Source organism: Physella acuta, unplaced genomic scaffold (assembly GCF_028476545.2).
Source record: "Physella acuta isolate Inbredline_101_S28 unplaced genomic scaffold, ASM2847654v3 ptg001322l, whole genome shotgun sequence".
Lineage (NCBI taxonomy): Eukaryota > Metazoa > Mollusca > Gastropoda > Physidae > Physella > Physella acuta.
In genome coordinates, this window is record NW_026732837.1 from 332,047 (window position 1) to 355,015 (window position 22,969).

At 41.9% G+C, this 22,969-nt stretch overlaps 1 protein-coding gene across 2 annotated transcripts in view; it reads right to left on the reverse strand.

Annotated features, from left to right (window-relative positions):
- Positions 1-12,719, reverse strand: part of LOC131958380 (arrestin domain-containing protein 17) — a 40,519-nt gene extending 27,800 nt beyond the window's left edge. For both annotated transcript variants that reach the window (XM_059323393.1, XM_059323392.1), the window contains exon 1: positions 12,282-12,719. In XM_059323393.1, the coding sequence (XP_059179376.1) occupies positions 12,282-12,447 (166 nt within the window). In that variant the 5' untranslated portion in view covers positions 12,448-12,719. The remainder of the gene's footprint in view (positions 1-12,281) is intronic.
- Between the last annotated feature and the right edge of the window lie 10,250 nt (positions 12,720-22,969).

The window sequence follows — 22,969 nt, forward strand, 5'->3', positions numbered from 1 at the left end:
ATTTATCACCAGTGTTAATTTTTTTAAATAAAAAATTCTTCGTTTTTAAGTTATTTTCTTTATCCGGCATAATCCCAAACTGTGTGGTTGTTATTTCATCCAGGAAATGATCCGTATTTTTATATTAATAATGAGAGTATTGTCCCTTGAATATAATTGCTTCCCCTATCTGTGGGCTTTCATACACAGCCAAAGACCTTCACATTGATAATATTTTTGTTTGTTCTCCTGTTTTATAATTTAGACGTCCTAAGAGTAAATCCGAAATATTTCTAGCACACGATTTAGTGATGCTGTTTCCTCGACAGTAATGCATGTCGATTTTAGTGTAACTTTTGCTTAATTCCTCTAAAGGTCTGCTAAATGACATGTTCTTCATCAAATGTTGCAAGTCAAACATAAAAATAGCCTTGAGTATACGACAGCTATAATATTTTATTTAGTATCACTCAGAATAAAAGTTTGGTGAATATTTTTTTTTGTAATGTTCCTTTTCGCTAGGTTTAGTTCTTTCTGGATTTTAAAAAATTAAGTTGTCTTGACAGTGTTCTAAATAAAGTAATCCGACCCCCCGCCCCTCACTTTCAACTAAAATATTTCAAGTGCGCATTAACTATCTACCACTCCACCACCCCCACCACCCCCTACAACCCAAACACACACATTCACATACAATAGCCATATCGCCAGCTACACTTCTATAAAAGCCACAGCCACCTCTACAGTTTCTTTCATCATCTCGCAACAATGTAACAGCACTACTACACAAAGTAATACCGCGATAACTTATATATATATATATATATATATATATATATATATATATATATATATATATATATATATATATATATATAATATATATATATATATATATATATATATATATATATATATATATATATATATATATGTATACATATACATATATATATATATATATATATATATATATATATATATATATATATATATATATATATATATATATATATATATATATATATATATATATATATATATATATATATATATATATATATATATATATATATATATATATATATATATATATATATATATATATATATATATATATAAAGTATTTTCCAAATTACAAATAATCAAATCCTTTTCCTTTTTCATCCCAGATCTGGCTATGGCAGAGTACGTTTTTATATCGGTATGAAATGAAATGCAGATTTTTAGACTTCGTTCTGGAACATTCAGTTTCAGGTGTTGTAAAGCAGTGAGATAAAACTTTCATTGCCATAGATACAGGACAGCAATGTGCTAGAAATATTGGCCATTCAGTTTCAGGTGTTGTAAAGCAGTGAGATAAAACTTTCATTGCCATAGATACAGGACAGCAATGTGCTAGAAATATTGGCAGACGTGGTTAGTCAGGACAAATATTAGCCGGAGGCGGGAGGGGGGTGTAGAAATAAACATAAAAGGAGTGAGGTATAGATAAATAATTGGGAGGAGATGGGTATAGAAAGTATAGATAAATAAATGGGAGAGGAATATAGACAAAAAAATGGGAGGGGAAGGGTATAGATAAATAATTGGGAGGGGAGGGGTATAGATAAATAATTGGGAGGGGAGGGGTATAGATAAATAATTGGGAGGGGAGGGGTATAGATAAATAATTGGGATGGGAGAGGAGAGGAATATAGACAAAAAATTGGGAGGGGAGGGGTATAGATAAATAATTGGGAGGGGAAGGGTATAGATAAATAATTGGGAGGGGAGGGGTATAGATAAATAATTGGGAGGGGAGGGGTATAGATAAATAATTGGGAGGGTAGGGGTATAGATAAATAATTGGGAGGGGAGGGGTATAGATAAATAATTGGGATGGGAGAGGAGAGGAATATAGACAAAAAATTGGGAGGGGAGGGGTATAGATAAATAATTGGGAGGGGAAGGGTATAGATAAATAATTGGGAGGGGAGGGGTATAGATAAATAATTGGGAGGGGAGGGGTATAGATAAATAATTGGGAGGAGAGGGGTATAGACAAATAATTGGGAGGAGAGGGGTATAGACAAATAATTGGGAGGGGAGGGGTATAGATAAATAATTGGGAGGAGAGGGGTATAGACAAATAATTGGGAGGAGAGGGGTATAGACAAATAATTGGGAGGGGAGGGGTACAGACAAATAATTGGGAGGAGAGGGGTATAGACAAATAATTGGGAGGAGAGGGGTATAGACAAATAATTGGGAGGAGAGGGGTATAGACAAATAATTGGGAGGAGAGGGGTATAGACAAATAATTGGGAGGAGAGGGGTATAGACAAATAATTGGGAGGAGAGGGGTATAGACAAATAATTGGGAGGAGAGGGGTATAGACAAATAATTGGGAGGAGAGGGGTATAGACAAATAATTGGGAGGAGAGGGGTATAGATAAATAATGGGAAGACAACTCCTATCAAACCTGATGTACATTGAACAAGGTATGAGTGACAAGGGAAGAACACCATGCTGACATTGTGGAATTAAATAGCGGACAGGGCATGGGGGAGGGTTGTTTGAAATAAAGGGGAGCTGGCAAGATGGCGTATGGATGGATCAAATATTCTATGGACATTGACAGGGGCGAGGGGAGACAACAGGCTACACAGACATACAGGGGTTATGGAACTTGAGATGTTGGAAATATTAGAGACTCTATTCGTAAAGATGGGATTTGGCTACAGGGGGTTTGGTGGACGGGTGGGCATATTGTTGGATGGTATGACGTGTGGTTGGATGGTATGACGGCCAGTTGGTTGGGTGGTATGACGGACAGATTGCTGGATGGTATGACGTGTGGTTGGATGGTATGACGTGTGGTTGGATGGTATGACGTGTGGTTGGATGGTATGACGTGTGGTTGGATGGTATGACGTGTGGTTGGATGGTATGACGTGTGGTTGGATGGTATGACGTGTGGTTGGATGGTTTGACGGACAGATTGCTGGATGGTATGACGGACAGATTGCTGGATGGTATGACGTGTGGTTGGATGGTATGACGGACAGATTGCTGGATGGTATGACGGACAGATTGCTGGATGGTATGACGGACAGATTGCTGGATGGTATCACGGACAGATTGCTGGATGGTATGACGTGTGGTTGGATGGTATGACGGACAGATTGCTGGATGGTATGACGGACAGATTGCTGGATGGTATGACGTGTGGTTGGATGGTATGACGGACAGATTGCTGGATGGTATGACGTGTGGTTGGATGGTATGACGGACAGATTGCTGGATGGTATGACGGACAGATTGCTGGATGGTATGACGTGTGGTTGGATGGTATGACGGACAGATTGCTGGATGGTATGACGTGTGGTTGGATGGTATGATTGACAGATTGCTGGATGGTATGACGGACAGATTGCTGGATGGTATGACGTGTGGTTGGATGGTATGACGTGTGGTTGGATGGTATGACGGACAGATTGCTGGATGGTATGACGGACAGATTGCTGGATGGTATGACGTGTGGTTGGATGGTATGACGGACGGAATTGGATGGTATGACAGACAGAGGATATGACTGACAGAAAGTTGTATGGTTCGACAGATAGATTGCTGGATGTGTGTAGATTGACGCATGTAACATGATAATATTGACGGACTTATGTATGGATCAACTGATGAATTATCGTCCGACACTGGAGATGGATGCATAGACGGGTTGATTGAAACCGGGTTGGGTTCTCGCAAATTTCCCAAATGACCAAACCCGCGGGAGCCCGACCAGGTAGTAAATTATGAAAGAGTTCCGTCCCTACGTGGCCTATTATCGTCCGATATACGAGCGCCAACAGTGGCAGCTGATCCATGCATCTTAATGTGGAAAGGTCAAACAATAAAATTATCAGCCCCAATTTTCGGCTTGTCTATGTTTTCGGTACCTGACTTGATCGGATATGTTTTACGCGATAGATATATTATCTTACAAAACAAAGGACAAAGAGGCATAAAATGCTTCCCGCGACATTGGGGGTTTATTTCCGTTTCGGTTAATACTTCATCAATATTGCAGGGAGGAAAATCATTTTAACTTATCGATCGGTTCGTGGTTGAATACTGGCTATAACAATTTGGCTTTAGTGTGTCAGTGACATTTCAACCTGCTGGAGAAACAAATCGTAGATGAAGTAGAGCTCATCGACTCATTAACTCTAGCTTTCTAAATCGGGTTGTATTTAGCGCGGGGGGAAAAAATATACAAATATTTCACATTATTAGGGTCTGTCTTTATAAAGGAAACTACCTATTATATCTTTGACATAATTGGCTAACCATAGATCATTCTTATTTAGGTCGTCACGTGATGAGCTAGGTTGGATTTCTTTATTTCTTAATGGCTTTACTGTATGCAGCCGTCAGATTACTATAACCCTTTAAATACAGGCTGCTGGTATAAGGTACAATCTGTCCCTTAGATTGTCCTACATGGTAGTACGTACAAGCACAGAGCGAAGACTGGTTACAACTGAGACAAGGAGTACAGTGTCACGTGGGTTACTTGCATTCTTTTAATTTCTTACAATTGCAGAAGACAATCGATTTCCTCGCATGCAATCCTTTTATTCTCTCCCATTTTCACTCACTCTCTCCTGACTCCCCCCCCCCCTCTCCCCCAACCCACAAACAGAAAGAACCCTCCTTCCATCTCTCATCCCATTTTCTCTCTCACTTTCACTCACTCTCTGCTGCATTCCCCCCCCCCCCCCAGCACATAGAAGGACCCCCTCCTCCCGTATCTCACCTCTTTATTCCCTCTCACTTTCCCTAACCATCTCTTGCACCCCCCCCCCCCAGCAAACAAACAGACGGACCCCCTCCTCCCATCTCTAACAAACCCCACCTCTACTCACCAAGTGTACAACAAGCTGACATATCGCCACTAACACACAAACACAAACACACAAGGTCCTATCAGCCTGTATAAAACTAATCACAAAGAAACATTTAGCCCTGAAGACGGTTGATGAATTATCTCCTTATATTTCTGACAATGGGGTTTGGCTTTTCTTTGGGATAATAGTGATCTATTGTGTTTTCTTTAGATAAGGATAGCGAAATTCATTGTGTTTAAGAAGAAGGGAATTATTTGGTTTACTTTAGTATAACGGAAATCCAACTCGATCACTATTTTAAGCTGCAAACATCGCTAGTGTTTTCCTGTTGTACTGTATATTTTAGTCACTTGCACCGCCATAAAATTAGATCTCCTGATATGTAGTTACCTGAGCATTAGTGTTGTCTTTTTCAATCTTTGTAAAGAGTGAGTTGTGTATTTTATTCAACACGAATCCATCTCATTAAGCTGAGTACTTGACTGTGAGTTGTTGAATTATGTGTGAATTAGAATGGTCATCTAATTATGAGTTGTTGAATTATGTGTGAATTAGAATGGTCATCTAATTATGAGTTGTTGAATTATGTGTGAATTAGAATGGTCATCTAATTATGAGTTGTTGAATTATGTGTGAATTAGAATGGTCATCTAATTATGAGTTGTTGAATTATGTGTGAATTAGAATGGTCATCTAATTATGAGTTGTTGAATTATGTGTGAATTAGAATGGTCATCTAATTATGAGTTGTTGAATTATGTGTGAATTAGAATGGTCATCTAATTATGAGTTGTTGAATTATGTGTGAATTAGAGTGGTCATCTATTGATGAGTTGTTGAATTATGTGTGAATTAGAAAGGTCATCTATTGCAAGGAAAAAGTCAAATGCGTGAACTAGAAACATCATCATAACAAGCTATATTGGCTACCTTCAAATGTAGGATGGCCATTAAGAGTTGTTGAATTATGTGTGAATTAGAATGGTCATCTATTGCAAGGAAAAAGTCAAATGCGTGAACTAGAAAAATCATCATAACAAGCTATATTGGCTACCTTCAAATGTAGGATGGCCATGTTCATCATCTAGACTGGTCATCTTCAGAGGTAGGACGGTCACTATACGACTAGATTGGTCATCTTTATAATTAGGATGGCTATTTTCATCTGATAGATTCGTCATCTTTTCGTACTTGATTGTAAAATATTTTCAGAACTAGAATTCAAAGAACAAGCGTTTCTACAACTATAATCTTGCATATAACCACCAGTTACTGACTCGACATTTGGAAATGTCAATCCTTCTAACAAGATATTGATGCTGTGTAGTCTGTTATTCTACTAGATCTATATTTCAGCTTCCACTTTTGGTGTTGTGTATTCCAGCCTTCTACTAGATCTATAATCAACATCCTCTTTTTTTCTATGCTTTGTATTCCGTCTTTAACTAGATCTATATTCAGCATATACTTTAAGATGCGTATTTCATCCTAGTCTAATATTTCAATATCCGCTTTTATTTTGATGTTTTTAATCCTTTTATTCTACTAGGTCTATATTTCAGCATCCACTTATTGTTATGCTTCATATTCCTTCCTTTTACTAGATATATATTTCAACATATATATTTAAGCTTGTGTATTTCGTTCTTTAACTAGATTAATATTTCAACATCCACTTATATTTTGTTACTTTTTACTCTGTCATTTACTAGATCTGTATTTCATCAAGTACTATTTTTTAGTCTAGCTTTCTACTAGATCTATATTTCAACATACTTTTTTAGTCCTTTATTCAACTAGATCTAGATTATATTTCAACATCCACTTATTTGATACATTTTAGTCCAGTCTTCTACTTGATATGTTTTTCAACATACTTTTTAGTCCGTCCTCCTACTAGATAAATATTTCAACATCCACTTTTTAGTCCCTCCTTCAACTAGATCTATATTTCAACATTTAGTCCGTCATTTAACTAGATATATATTTCAACATTTAGTCCGTCATTTATCTACATCTATATTTTAACATCCACTTTTTAGTCCTTACTTCAACTAGATCTATATTTCAATATCCACTTTTTTAGTCCTTCCTTCAACTAGATCTATATTTCAACATCCACTTTTTAGTCCTTCCTTCAACTAGATCTATATCCATTTATCTTCTATACACAGCCTGGTGTAGTGTTCTGTGCATGAATTCAGGACTTTGTTTACTGTTGGATCACAGGACTTGTGTGTGGGGTTGTGGGGGCCTGTGTGTGGGGTTGTGGGGGCCTGTGTGTGGGGCTGTGGGCGCCTGTGTGTGGGGTTGTGGGGGACCTGTGTGGTGTTGTGAGGGCCTGTGGGGGGACCGTGAGTGGGGATGTAGTGGCATGTGAGTGGGACTGTGGGGGTCTGTGTGTGGGCCTGTAGTGGCATGTGAGTGGGCCTGTAGTGGCATGTGTGTGGTGTTGTGGGGGGGCTGTGTGAGGCTGTGTGGGACCGTGAGATGGGATGTAGTGGCATGTGAGTAGTGCCAGAGCAAGCACTTTTTTTGGTTCCGTATCGATCTAGAGCTAACCTAGATGAAGAGTGATGCTTTTATCGTCACGTTTGCGGTCGTTGGGGCGTCGCCTATGTTGATGGACGGGAACGGTCCTGACTCAATTTGGTCTGGGTGGGGCTAGAGTTGTGTGGGGGTGGGGGTGTGAGGTGGGTCAGCGTAAATTTGGAGAGGGGATTTTTTTTTTTTTTTTTTTTTTTTTTTTTGGTGGCTGTGAGGAAGATGTAGGGGATGTTAAAGTGAAGTGATTGGGTGTTTTTTATGTCAGGAGAGGAAGATGTAGGGGATGTTAAAGGGAAGTGATTGGGTGTTTTTGATGTCAGGTTTTAAGCGAACTTTTGGCTTCGTGTTCCGTTGGATTTTTTTTTTCGGTGAAGTGGGTGAGTTTTTAAATGGCAGCATGGGAGATTGAGGCTAATTTTGCCAGTATCGCTATCCTAGAGCTAGTATCACTACCCTTAAGCTAGTATCACTACCTCAAAGCCAGTATATCTACCCTGAAGCTAATATCACTACCCTGAAGCTAATATCACTACCCTAAAGCTACTATCACTACCCTTAAGCTAGTATCACTATCTTAAAGCTAGTATCACTAAATCTAGTATCACTACCTTGAAGCTAGTGTCACTAACCTAAGTAGTATCACTAAAACTAGTATCATTACCCTAAAGCTGTTATCACTACCCTAAAGCTAGAATCACTATCCTAAAGCTAGAATCACTAAAGCTAGTATCACTAAAGCTAGTATCATTAACCTAAAGCTAGTATCACTGCCCTAAAGCTAGTATCACTCAAGCTAGTATCACTGCCCTAAACTAGTATCACGATCCTAAAGCAAGTATCACTAAAGCAAGTATCACTAAAGCAAGTATCACTAAAGCAAGTATCACTATCCTAAAGCTAGTATCACTAAAGCTAGTATCACTACCCTAAAGCAAGTATCACTATCCTAAAGATAGTATCACTAAATCTAGTATCACTGCCCTAAAGCTAGTATCACAAACCTAAAGCTAGTATCACTGCCCTAAAGCAAGTATCACTATCCTAAAGATAGTATCACTAAATCTAGTATCCCTGCCCTACAGCTAGTATCACGATCCTAAAGTAAGTATCACCAGCTGGATTGCTGATATAAATGTGATCCCATTTTTGCCTAAACCCGCACATTGAGCCAACTTAATCTTTAAAACTGCCGAGTCATCAGATAAAGCTAGTCGTATTTATCTTAAGTAAAACCCTCATCGCTATTTTAATATCTTGCTTCTCTGGGGGAAAAATGTATAAATAACAAACAGGAAAATAGCCGGTTACCATAACAACGAAACACCCGTTTTGTATTCCCGTCGACGCCAGATTGTCAATCAATACAACTAAACGATAATTATATTAAATACCGCTTGGTGAGTTTGTTTTTTTAAAACTTGACCTTTGACTTTTATCGTTAATTTTTTATAGCAGCTGCTGTCAACATAGATACATAAATTATGATAATGCAGCTATTTATAAAATTTGCTGGTTCTTGTTTGATTAGCGCTGATACTAGCATTGCGTGCGGCTAGACAGAGTTTCTTGTTGTTTGTATAACTAAACGAACTAGCCAGAAGATTGTGTTGTATATCTAGCATACTAACATTAGTTATTCACGAGGTAGGCGCCTGTTAATATATCGATTTTATTGATTACGACACGTTAGTCGGTTTGGTTAGACTTAGGGTTAAGGTTAAGTTTAGAGAAAACTGATGTCTACCAACTAGACTGCCCATAAGGTTTTTGTTTACTTGTAGTTGTAATATACACAGAATTGTTGTGTAGTTGTAGTTGTAATATACACAAGTGTTTTGAGTATCTGTAGTTGTAATATTCTCAGGATTGTTGTGTAGTTGTAGTTGTAATACTCAAAGGATTTTGTGTACTTATAGTAGTAATATTCACATTTGTTGTATAGTTGAAGCTAGACTATTGACAGGTTTGTTGTGTGGTTGTAGTTAGACTATTGACAGGTTTGGTGTGTACTTGTAGTTGGGCTATTCATAGATTTGTTGTGACTTTACACCTCAGCTATTTAAACATTTTTTTTCTTATTTGTGCATGATCTAACTATACACACATTCTCTGTTCACTGTAGCTGACCTAAAACGTCACACATTTTATCTTCCCATGCACCTCAAATTACCAACTATTTCTGTCTAGCTGCGCGTGCAATGACCTCACCGTGCCTCGAGAACTACAAATTGTTCTTCTGCAAGCGATCGTCGTTACAAAATGTTCTCCTGCAAGCGATCGTCGTTACAAAATGTTCTCCTGCAAACGATCGTCGTGCTAGCGTGCGGACAGCTACGTTTAGACCAACCTCGGTGGACAAAGGGTGAGGCGGTGTAACCTTTACGGTAACCGATAGGCCGCGACTCCACCGGTGGAGCATTAACGAGGTGGGGAGGGGGAGGGGGGGGACAGGGTGTTCTATCATTATAAAGAATTCAATAGCTCACAACCGACTCGCACGCACGCGCATTCATCTCGTGCTCACGTTCAGCGTGTGGCTATCAACCCTAGAGCAGATACGGTTACACTGTGGATCCAGACCATTTTTTATTAAGTTTTAGTTTCCGTGATTTCAGAAACATGAAAGAAAAGAGCCTAACATTTCCTTTGAATGATCTATTCGGTTTCGGAGTATCAAGCGGTGGAATGGCCTTCCCTCTCACAAACACACACACTTTCCCACACACACTTACCCACATACACCTCTATTCCAATATCCTCGAATTGTCTAATTCTATAATTAATTCTGAGGAAAACTATTACATCAACATAATAAAGTTACCTCTTTACTAATTAGGCTCATGAAATCATGTTGTTATTTATCTAAGTCAATTTGTTTTAAATAACATAACTGATAAATAATCTCAGCACTTATGCTATAAAACCAGGAGGGCACCACTTTATTTCTACTGGAGCATGAGATTCATTTTAATCAAACTGGAATACACAATGCTCATTTGATTTGCCATAAATTCTACAAGATAAAGGGTCAATTTGTAATATATAATAAAAGGTGAGGCCCCATTTGTAATATATACAACAAGAACTACATTTAATCTGTACGTTTTTACAGAATAACTTAGATAAGCTTGTACTAAACTAACCCATTCCTATCTAAATTTAAAAGCTTCATAACAAATCTCGACCATATTTCATATTCGCTTCACGACTATCCGGTGAAGTGGGAAGAAAACTGGGTCGTATCAAGTGGGATGTTTTCATGGCCTATCCTAATGACCACAACACCGCTAACAGCTAAGGTACCATTCTATATGTAAATTAAACGGCACTCTAAGGAAATTGGGTCAAGATGTCGCCTGTTTGTTGTTCTCCCGGGAGTGCCCGAGGGAGCCAGTGAAGCGGCTGACCAGTCTGGGACTTGATGTGTCCGTCCCGTGTCTGGGGACTGCTAAACTGTCACACAGGAAACAGGGCTTTTAGTTGGATCCGACTGAGAGATTGTAGCTTTCAAATGTAAACATTCTTTTTTTTTCCCCATAGCCCTGGTATCTAAGGAAACATTCTTTTTCTCTATAGCGCTAGTATCTAAGGATTCTCTGTAACCCTAGTATGTAAGCGAAGGTGGAGATTTAGGCGGAAAAAAAAGTGGAGCTATATTTGTATTTAACAAAGTAACAAATTGCTGCTATTATAATGCTATAACTAAGTTGTCTTACATAAAGGACGTCACACGCATCGAACTTGAGTTCGAACTTTTGTAGCGATATGAGACAATAGGAAGTGTTTAGAAAATAAAGCTTCGCATTTTTTTTTTCAAAATTATTTTCAGTTTAATTTGCATTTTTAAAAACAAGGTGATAAAAATTGATAAATCAACCTAATCTCTAGTAGCGTTATTTTTTAGAGGGTGGGGCTGAATTTTTTGACGATGACAAAAGGAAGTCCAAACAACCCCTGAAGCTTTTTGTCAATAGTCACTTCATAAGAAACGTATGTATTGATTTACTTCATTGTAAAAATATTGCGCTTATCAAGTTGAGATTTTAGATGCATACCCCATTTGCATTGTTTTATTTAAAGTAAATCTTGGTATTGATTGATATAATGTACTGCATGTTAGTACACGTTCATACAAGGAGCAAAGGAAACGCAACATTTCGCATTTCATTTTTACATTGCGGGTGATTTTTTAATATCTATTTTACCATCTCACGTTATAAAGGTGTTGGTGTGGTCGAGTCTGTAAAACTCATGGTTGCTAAACCAAAAAGTCTCGAGTTCGAACTCGTTAGCTGGGGACAGCCACTCTTCTAGGAGAGACAACTCCAAAATCAAATAACTGCTGCCTTGTAGTTTGTTCTTGGTTGGACAAAGGCTATGGAAGCAAATCCAAAAAGAAAAGCAGGCTGAAATCGGAGTCAATGGCCTCAATGGCGCATAACCAGTTGACACGTATACTTAATTGTGTTGGAAGGGATTGCACTTTTTAAAGAAATGACAACTCACACATATACTTTTACCAAGTCTTTTTTAGAGAATCGGCAACTCAAACAAATACTTTTACCAATGCCTTTTTTAAGAATTGACAACTAATAACTCACACATATACTTTTACCAATGCCCTTTTTAAAGTATTGACAACTGACACATACACTTTACCGTTGCCTTTTTTAAAAAAAGACAACTCTAACATATACTTTACCATTCCCCTTTTTAAAGACATGACAACACACACATATACTTTTACCATTGCCCTCATTAAAGACATGACAACACACACATATACTTTACCAATGCCCTCATTAAAGAAAAGACAACTCACACATACTTTACCAATGCCCTCATTAAAGAAAAGACAACTCACCTGCTATGGTCACTGGGGCGGCCACGTGCACGATGAGCGCCCCCCTGATGCGATCACCTGAGTAGTAGACGAGGTCAGCCTGCTCCAGACTCAGCTCCAAGATGGCGGTGCTGGTCATCTTGTCATGAAACGGAAGTAAGGGACTATTTGTCCCGCAGCATATCATAGTGAGTTCGCGGAGTGATCTCGCCACATTTCAACAAGTGAAAAACCACATAAAGCCTGTTGCTTGTTATTCTTGTTTGATTTCAAATCCAGTTTAAAATTCTATTTTTAGATCAACTGAAAAGCATTCCATACCTATGAACTTTCATAACTGAATGCGTTTTGGTTTTTTCGTTGTAAATACAGTTGTTAAATAAAACTATCACCATAATTAGAATTTCTTAGAAAGATATTTCCTTTTGTTTAACTTTAATTTCTCAGCCAAAATTGGCATTTAAACACTCGAAATAAATAAGTACAGCACAATAGATTACATTTCTACATCGGGTGATTAACTTTCATATAGATAGAATCGAAGCTGTATGATTTTTAACGTTATGGCTTTAACTTTAATATAGATATTATATTTGAGATCAGATAAAGTTATATATATATATGTGATTTTTTTAATAAAGGAAATGATCCAAACACACCAGGAAATTGCACAGCAAGGAAGACTCAACTCCGTATTTGTAAATCTATGCCAAATTTGATATCGCAGCACTGTGAAATTTTTCCATCATGAAGTAACACTGATCTGGCAATGTTCTAATCACACGGGCGGGTGAAGAAGGGGGAGAATTTAGTTCCCTTGAGCTACGTTCGGGCGACAACTAGCCGGATGTGACGTGGCGCTGAGGTGATCTGTGCTGAGATGGTTCCTGATGGGGTAGAACTGCGGGAGGGCAAACACTCGGGCTCATCAGAATCCATGGGCTCAAAGACGAGTACTGTTGGGGCTGGCGTCAAGTGTGTGATGATGTAAGGTATCAAACCATTATATCAGATACCCTATGGGTATTCTTGTGGAGCAGAATATCTGGGAAAAAGAGATAAGATACATTTGGTTATTTATATATATATATATATATATATATATATATATATATATATATATATATATATATATATATATATATATATATATATATATATATATATATATATATATACATATATATATGCATATATATGTGTATATATTTTTATGTATATATATATATATATATATATATATATATATATATATATATATATACATAAAAATATATACATATATATATATATACATATATATATATATATATATATATATATATATATATATATATATATATATATATATATATATATATATATATATATATATACATATATATATATATACATATATATATATATATATATATATATATATATATATATATATATATATATATATATATATATATATATATATATATATATATATAATTTAATGGATACTAATTATCACCCTCTTCCTGTTAGGTTTTACCTCGAACTTGCAAAACATTTGTTGCATTTAAAATCGATCTGACACAACAATTTTTTTATTACTGGACGAATACGAATTATTTGATGTTTGATCGTTTACGTCAAACTTTAAAAAATATTAAAATATTTTGCATTTAAAATCGATCAGGCACCATATTTTTATTACTGGGCGGATACGAATTATCGCCCTCTTCCTGCTTGTTTTACGTCGAGCTTGTAAAAATATTTTGCATTCAAAAATCGATCTGTTTCCACATCGATTTAAGCATAACACCATAGGTCCCGATCTCAACCACACACAGACCATAAAACTATCATCGCCATTTGCAGCGACGAAATAAAATCAGATTTAATTTTAGAACCCCGAGCCTTTCTGTAGGTGTAGGACCCAAGCCTTTGTGTGTAGTAGGACCCAAGCCTTTCTGTGGGTGTAGGACCCAAGCCTATCTGTGGGTGTAGGACCCAAGCCTTTGTGTGTAGTAGGACCCAAGCATTTCTGTGGGTGTAGGACCCAAGCCTTTCTGTGGGTGTAGGACCTTTTGGTGTAGGACCCAAGCCTTTGTGTAGATGTAGGACCCAAGCCTTTTATGTGGTTTTAGGACCTGTGGGTGTAGGACCCAAGCCTTTCTGTGGGTGTAGGACCCAAGCCTTTCTGTGGGTATAGGACCCAAGCCTTTCTGTGGGTGTAGGACCCAAGCCTTTCTGTGGCTTTAGGACCCAAGCCTTTCTGTGGATGTAGGACCCAAGCCTTTCTGTAGGTGTAGGACCCAAGCCTTTCTGTAGGTGTAGGACCTGTGGGTGTAGGACCCAAGCCTTTCTGTGGGTGAAGGACCCAAGCCTTTCTGTGGGTGTAGAACCCAAGCCTTTCTGTGGGTGTAGGACCCAAGCCTTTCTGTGGGTGAAAGACCTAAGCCTTTCTGTGGGTGTAGGACCCAAGCCTTTTTGTGGGTGTAGGACCCAAGCCTTTCTGTGGGTGTAGGACCCAAGCCTTTCTGTGGGTGTAGGACCTGTGGGTGTAGGACCCAAGCCTTTCTGTGGGTGTAGGACCCAAGCCTTTGTGTAGATGTAGGACATGTGGGTGTAGGACCCAAGCCTTTCTGTGGGTGTTGGACCCAAGCCTTTGTGTAGATGTAGGACCCAAGCCTTTTATGTGGTTTTAGGACCTGTGGGTGTAGGACCCAAGCCTTTCTGTGGGTGTAGGACCCAAGCCTTTCTGTGGGTGTAGGACCCAAGCCTTTCTGTGGGTGTAGGACCCAAGCCTTTCTGTGGCTTTAGGACCCAAGCCTTTCTGTGGATGTAGGACCCAAGCCTTTCTGTAGGTGTAGGACCCAAGCCTTTCTGTAGGTGTAGGACCTGTGGGTGTAGGACCCAAGCCTTTCTGTGGGTGAAGGACCCAAGCCTTTCTGTGGGTGTAGAACCCAAGCCTTTCTGTGGGTGTAGGACCCAAGCCTTTCTGTGGGTGAAAGACCTAAGCCTTTCTGTGGGTGTAGGACCCAAGCCTTTTTGTGGGTGTAGGACCCAAGCCTTTCTGTGGGTGTAGGACCCAAGCCTTTCTGTGGGTGTAGGACCTGTGGGTGTAGGACCCAAGCCTTTCTGTGGGTGTAGGACCCAAGCCTTTGTGTAGATGTAGGACATGTGGGTGTAGGACCCAAGCCTTTCTGTGGGTGTTGGACCCAAGCCTTTGTGTAGATGTAGGACCCAAGCCTTTTATGTGGTTTTAGGACCTGTGGGTGTAGGACCCAAGCCTTTCTGTGGGTGTAGGACCCAAGCCTTTCTGTGGGTGTAGGACCCAAGCCTTTCTGTGGGTGTAGGACCCAATCCTTTCTGTAGATGTAGGACCCAAGCCTTTTATGTGGTTTTAGGACCTGTGGGTGTAGGACCCAAGCCTTTCTGTGGGTGTAGGACCCAAGCCTTTCTGTGGGTGTAGGGCCCAAGCCTTTCTGTGGGTGTAGGACCCAAGCCTTTCTGTGGGTGTAGGACCCAAGCCTTTCTGTGGGTGTAGGGCCCAAGCCTTTCTGTGGGTGTAGGACCCAAGCCTTTCTGTGGGTGAAGGACCCAAGCCTTTCTGTGTGTGTAGGACCCAAGCCTTTCTGTGGGTGTAGGACCCAAGCCTTTCTGTGGGTGTAGGACCCAAGTCTTTCTGTGGGTGTAGGACCCAAGCTTTTCTGTGGGTGTAGGACCCAAGCCTTTCTGTGGCTTTAGGACCCAAGCCTTGTGTAGATGTAGACCCAAGCCTTTCTGTGGGTGTAGGACCAGTGGGTGTAGGACCCAAGCCTTTCTGTGGGTGTAGGACCCAAGCCTTTCTGTGGGTGTAGGACCCAAGCCTTTCTGTGGGTGTAGGACCCAAGCCTTTCTGTGGGTGTAGGACCCAAGCCTTTCTGTGGGTGTAGGACCCAAGCCTTTCTGTGGGTGTAGGACCCAAGCCTTTCTGTGGGTGTAGGACCTGTGGGTGTAGGACCCAAGCCTTTCTGTGGGTGTAGGACCCAAGCCTTGTGTAGATGTAGACCCAAGCCTTTCTGTGGTGTAGGACCCAAGCCTTTCTGTGGCTTTAGGACCCAAGCCTTTCTGTGGGTGTAGGACCCAAGCCTTTCTGTGGGTGTAGGACCCAAGCCTTTCTCTGGTAATAGTGTTGTGTTTAAAAAAAATCATATACATGTACCTTATATAAGCTTCACGCCAGATGGCCCATAAAATACTTATAATCAATATCTTAATTTTGTTTACGTGGAAATTCTTTTTACCATAATCGTTTCTAATCGTATACTCAAATTAAAAATGGTCTGTTGATTATTTCACTAATAACTTCCCGTTGCTTAATTAGTTACTTGAATTAATTTTATCATCTTCAAAGACTTGTTATTAGATTTTAAAGTCTTTTGAAGTAATGATAAAATACAATCAATATTTATAGGAAATTCTTGTATTAAGTTATAAAACATTATGTGAGTTGCAATTTTTTTAAACTAGTTATTAGAAAATATGATTTTTTTTTCTAAATTTCCGGCTCTTTGAACATTAGCAGAAGATTTTACAACTGACCAGTCGAGTAAAAATTGTTCTGGGGATTTCCAGACAGACTGGTGCCAAACTGGAATCGTTGTGATACGAGCAGATTGGATTATTGCCCTTGGGGAGACTAGGTTGAAATAGTTTTCGTAACGGTCGGTAAAATAATAAATCATATGAGTGTTTTATTTAATGTTCTACTTGGTTGAGGAATGTAAATAGTTTAAGGTCACCAAGATGTCTTCACTCACTCAGATGTCTTAGGTCATCCAGATGTCTTAAGTCATCCAGATGTCTTAGATCACCCGATGTCTTACATCACCCAGATGTCACCCAGATGTCAACAGATGTCTTAGGTCACCCAGATGTCTTAGATCACCTAGATGTCTTAGATCACCCAGATGTCACCAGATGTCTTAAATCACCCAGATGTCACCCAGATGTCTTAGATCACCCAGATGTCACCCAGATGTCTTAGATCACCCAGATGTCACTGAGGTGTCTTAGGTCTCTCAGATTTCTTAAGAAAAAATGAGAAAATGTGCCTGGTCTGTGTGTTATAACCAGATCCACAATTGAAATCAATAATAAAGAACATTCGTCTGATAGTATATATATATACATACGTATATATATATATATATATATATATATATATATATATATATATATATATATATACATATATATACACACATTATATATATATATATATATATATATATATATATATATATATATATATATGCACTCACCCAGACGATACGATAAAACCTAAATATTAGATAATCCAACAGATAAGAACGCTCCAAACTTGCAACTCAACTGGTGAGCATCCAGACGTTACGATTAACCTAAATATTAGATAATCCAACAGGTAAAGAAATGTAACGCTCCACACGTGCAACTGGTGAGCGCTTCACGTACGCATGTAGGACACATGCCTCTCCCTGCCGCGTGTCGGGAACTAGATTTTTTAAACTTGTATCAAAGACCTGCACGACGTATGATAGGCTTGCATCAACATTCCCGCCTTGCGAACTGGCTGTGAAAATATTGCCACGAACAGCAGACGGCTGTTTTGAGACGCGGGTTCCAGATCTAGGTTCCGCGGTCGCCAGGAAATCGGCATCATTAATTTATTTTTAAACCTGTTCGTTTTGATTTGAGTTTTTTTATCTGGTTAATTAACAGGTGGAACACGTGTGTGCACGTTAAAAAGTTTAGCCTAGTGTGCTGTATAGTTGAGCTTAGTTTGCTGTAAAATTGAGTTTAGTTTGCTATAAAGTTGAGCTTAGTTTGCTGTGAAGTTGAGCTTAGTTAGCTGTAAAGTTGAGCTTAGTTTGCTCTAATGTTGAGCTTAGTTTGGTGTAAAGTTAATCTTAGTTTGCTGTAAAATTGATTTTAGTTTGCTGTAAAGTTGAGCTTCAATTGTTGTAAAGTTGAGCTTAGTTCGCTATAAAGTTGAGCTTAGTTTGCTGTAAAATTGAGCTTAGGTTGCTGTAAAGTTGAGCTTAGGTTGCTGTAAAGTTGAGTTTAATTTGCAATAAAGTTGAGCTTAGTTTGATATAAAGTTGAGCTTAGTTTGCTGTAAAGTTGAGCTTAGTTTGCAGTAAAGTTGAGTATGTATTTCCTAATGCCTACTAAAACAACAGAGATTTCCCTTATAACTCGGCTCGGCTTTGTTTAACACAAGAGCGAAGAATGAATAGAGGAAATCAATAAAATTAATCCGCTTAAGTTATTATAATATTTTGTATTAAATTACATTAGCTCTAAGCTCACACTTTTTTCTGTTCGGTAACAGATGAGACTTTATTAGCGGCTAAACTGTGAGGCAAACGGGTTGCTTTCACATAGTTACATGTGTCAAAATTACATTCACAAATAAAAATATTTACATAGAAATCCGGTAGCAAATGATCCACGGATTTAAAAAGATGTTCTGCTAAAGTCCACCATTGAAACACAAAGTCTAGATTTAGGTTTGTAAGAACGTCCGTAAAGGAAATATCACTTACAGGAAAGGCAGAGTTAGTGAGTACAAGGGACGGGGCAGCAATCTATTTTTCTCAAAGGGGGGGGGGGGGCACTTGAAACTTCCAGGGGGCGGGCGGATGCTGGTTAAAGTATAAATACTTTTTTCTATTTTGTCCGGGAGGAAGGGGTGGACGTAGGCAATGCTCCCTCACAGAGTTTCTTCCAGGCATGTCTACCGCCCCCCCCCCCCCGAACGAAATGGAATTTTTATAGAAAATATATACTTTTAACAGTGTCTGTCCCCCCCCCCCCCCCCCCCCCGGAAATGTTAGTCCGCCCCCCCCCCCCCCCCCCGGTAGATAAAAGTCTGGAAGAAATGCCTGAAAGGAACTCTGTTGAAATGGGTGCTCAGTATGTATAGAAACAATGTGAAAGTGACTAAAAAGAGATAGTAGAGTATAATTGGCTTGTTTATGGGGCAGGACTACGACAAGGGCGAGAAGACCGAATCAACAACAGTGAAGTTGCCTTAATATAATCTTATAATGAAATGAAACTTTAACAACTAAACTTACATTCTTTCTCCTTTTTATTCCCAACAGACGGGCTAATTTATTTTTAATAACTTGGCACAATCTGTGCCTACATTCATAATTAATTTGAAACACAATGCAGCAGTGTAGAAAAGAGGTCGCGGTTAAATCATGGTGGTAGGGATGGGGGGGGGGGGGGGGATGCTACATGGCGCTTGTGGACAAAGATCAATTAATTTTAGCGCGCTGTGTCTCTAATTAACTTAATCACGGTGCACGCGCTTACAGACGAGGCTTAGGGGACTAGGCTAGTGGCCAGTGGCCAGAGGAGACTGTCCTGCTACATGGCCAGTGGCCACAGGAGACTGTCCTGCTACATGGCCAGTGGCCAGAGGAGACTGTCCTGCTACATGGTCAGTGGCCAGAGGAGACTGTCCTGCTACATGGTCAGTGGCCAGAGGAGACTGTCCTGCTACATGGTCAGTGGCCAGACAGTCAGGAGACTGTCCTGCTACATGGTCAGTGGCCAGACAGTCAAGAGACTGTCCTGCTACATGGTCAGTGGCCAGAGGAGACTGTCCTGCTACATGGTCAGTGGCCAGACAGTCAGGAGACTGTCCTGCTACATGGTCAGTGGCCAGAGGAGACTGTCCTGCTACATGGCCGGTGGCCAGAGGAGACTGTCCTGCTACATGCCCAGTGGCCACAGGAGACTGTCCTGCTACATGCCCAGTGGCCAGAGGAGACTGTCCTGCTACATGGTCAGTGGCCAGAGGAGACTGTCCTGCTACATGGTCAGTGGCCAGAGGAGACTGTCCTGCTACATGGTCAGTGGCCAGACAGTCAAGAGACTGTCCTGCTACATGGTCAGTGGCCAGACAGTCAAGAGACTGTCCTGCTACATGGTCAGTGGCCAGAGGAGACTGTCCTGCTACATGGTCAGTGGCCAGAGGAGACTGTCCTGCTACATGGCCAGTGGCCAGAGGAGTCTGTCCTGCTACATGGCCGGTGGCCAGAGGAGACTGTCCTGCTACATGGCCAGTGGCCAGAGGAGAGTGTCCTGCTACATGGCCAGTGGCCAGAGGAGACTGTCCTGCTACATGGCCAGTGGCCAGAGGAGACTGTCCTGCTACATGGCCAATGGCCAGAGGAGACTGTCCTGCTACATGGCCAGTGGCCAGAGAGTCAGGAGACTGTCCTGCTACATGGCCAGTGGCCAGAGGAGACTGTCCTGCTACATGGCCGGTGGCCAGAGGAGACTGTCCTACTACATGGCCAGTGGCCAGAGGAGACTGTCCTGCTACATGGTCAGTGGCCAGACAGTCAGGAGACTGTCCTGCTACATGGCCAGTGGCCAGAGGAGACTGTCCTGCTACATGGTCAGTGACCAGAGGAGACTTTCCTGCTACATGGTCAATGGCCAGACAGTCAGGAGACTGTCCTGCTACATGGCCAGTGGCCAGAGGAGACTGTCCTGCTACATGGTCAGTGGCCAGAGAGTCAGGAGACTGTCCTGCTACATGGCCATTGGCCATAGGAGACAGTCCTGCTACATGGTCAGTGGCCAGTGGCCAGAGGAGACAGTCCTGCTACATGGTCAGTGGCCAGTGGCCAGAGGAGACTGTCCTGCTACATGGTCAGTGGCCAGAGGAGACTGTCCTGCTACATGGCCAGTGGCCAGAGGAGACTGTCCTGCTACATGCCCAGTGGCCAGAGGAGACTGTCCTGCTACATGGTCAGTGGCCAGAGGAGACTGTCCTGCTACATGGCCAGTGGCCAGAGGAGACTGTCCTGCTACATGGCCAGTGGCCAGAGGAGACTGTCCTGCTACATGGTCAGTTGCCAGAGGAGACTGTCCTGCTACATGGTCAGTGGCCAGACAGTCAGGAGACTGTCCTGCTACATGGCCAGTGGCCAGAGGAGACTGTCCTGCTACATGGTCAGTGGCCAGAGGAGACTGTCCTGCTACATGGCCAGTGGCCAGAGGAGACTGTCCTGTTACATGGCCAGTGGCCAGAGGAGACTGTCCTGCTACATGGTCAGTGGCCAGAGGAGACTGTCCTGCTACATGGTCAGTGGCCAGAGGAGACTGTCCTGCTACATGGTCAGTGGCCAGAGGAGACTGTCCTGCTACATGGCCAGTGGCCAGAGAGTGAGGTAACTGTCCTACTACATGGTCAGTGGCCAGAGGAGACTGTCCTGCTACATGGTCAGTGGCCAGAGGAGACTGTCCTGCTACATGGCCAGTGGCCAGAGGTGACTGTCCTGCTACATGGTCAGTGGCCAGAGGAGACTGTCCTGCTACATGGCCAGTGGCCAGAGGAGACTGTCCTGCTACATGGTCAGTGGCCAGAGGAGACTTTCCTGCTACATGGTCAGTGGCCAGACAGTCAGGAGACTGTCCTGCTACATGGCCAGTGGCCAGAGGAGAGTGTCCTGCTACATGGCCAGTGGCCAGAGGAGACTGTCCTGCTACATGGCCAGTGGCCAGAGGAGACTGTCCTGCTACATGGACAGTGGCCAGAGAGTCAGGAGACTGTCCTGCTACATGGCCAGTGGCCAGAGGAGACTGTCCTGCTACATGGCCAATGGCCAGAGGAGACTGTCCTACTACATGGCCAGTGGCCAGAGAGTCAGGAGACTGTCCTGCTACATGGCCAGTGGCCAGAGGAGACTGTCCTGCTACATGGCCGGTGGCCAGAGGAGACTGTCCTACTACATGGCCAGTGGCCAGAGGAGACTGTCCTGCTACATGGTCAGTGGCCAGAGGAGACTGTCCTGCTACATGGCCAGTGGCCAGAGGAGACTGTCCTGCTACATGGCCAGTGGCCAGAGAGTCAGGAGACTGTCCTGCTACATGGCCAGTGGCCAGAGGAGACTGTCCTGCTACATGGCCAGTGGCCAGAGGAGACTGTCCTGCTACATGGTCAGTGGCCAGGGGAGACTGTCCTGCTACATGGTCAGTGGCCAGAGGAGACTGTCCTGCTACATGGCCAGTGGCCAGAAGAGACTGTCCTGCTACATGGCCAGTGGCCAGAGGAGACTGTCCTGCTACATGGTCAGTGGCCAGAGGAGACTGTCCTGCTACATGGCCAGTGGCCAGAGGAGACTGTCCTGCTACATGGCCAGTGGCCAGAGGAGACTGTCCTGCTACATGGTCAGTGGCCAGAGGAGACTGTCCTGCTACATGGCCAATGGCCAGAGGAGACTGTCCTACTACATGGCCAGTGGCCAGAGAGTCAGGAGACTGTCCTGCTACATGGCCAGTGGCCAGAGGAGACTGTCCTGCTACATGGCCGGTGGCCAGAGGAGACTGTCCTACTACATGGCCAGTGGCCAGAGGAGACTGTCCTGCTACATGGTCAGTGGCCAGACAGTCAGGAGACTGTCCTGCTACATGGCCAGTGGCCAGAGGAGACTGTCCTGCTACATGGCCAGTGGCCAGAGAGTCAGGAGACTGTCCTGCTACATGGCCAGTGGCCAGAGGAGACTGTCCTGCTACATGGCCAGTGGCCAGAGGAGACTTTCCTGCTACATGGTCAATGGCCAGACAGTCAGGAGACTGTCCTGCTACATGGCCAGTGGCCAGAGGAGACTGTCCTGCTACATGGTCAGTGGCCAGAGAGTCAGGAGACTGTCCTGCTACATGGCCAGTGGCCAGAGGAGACT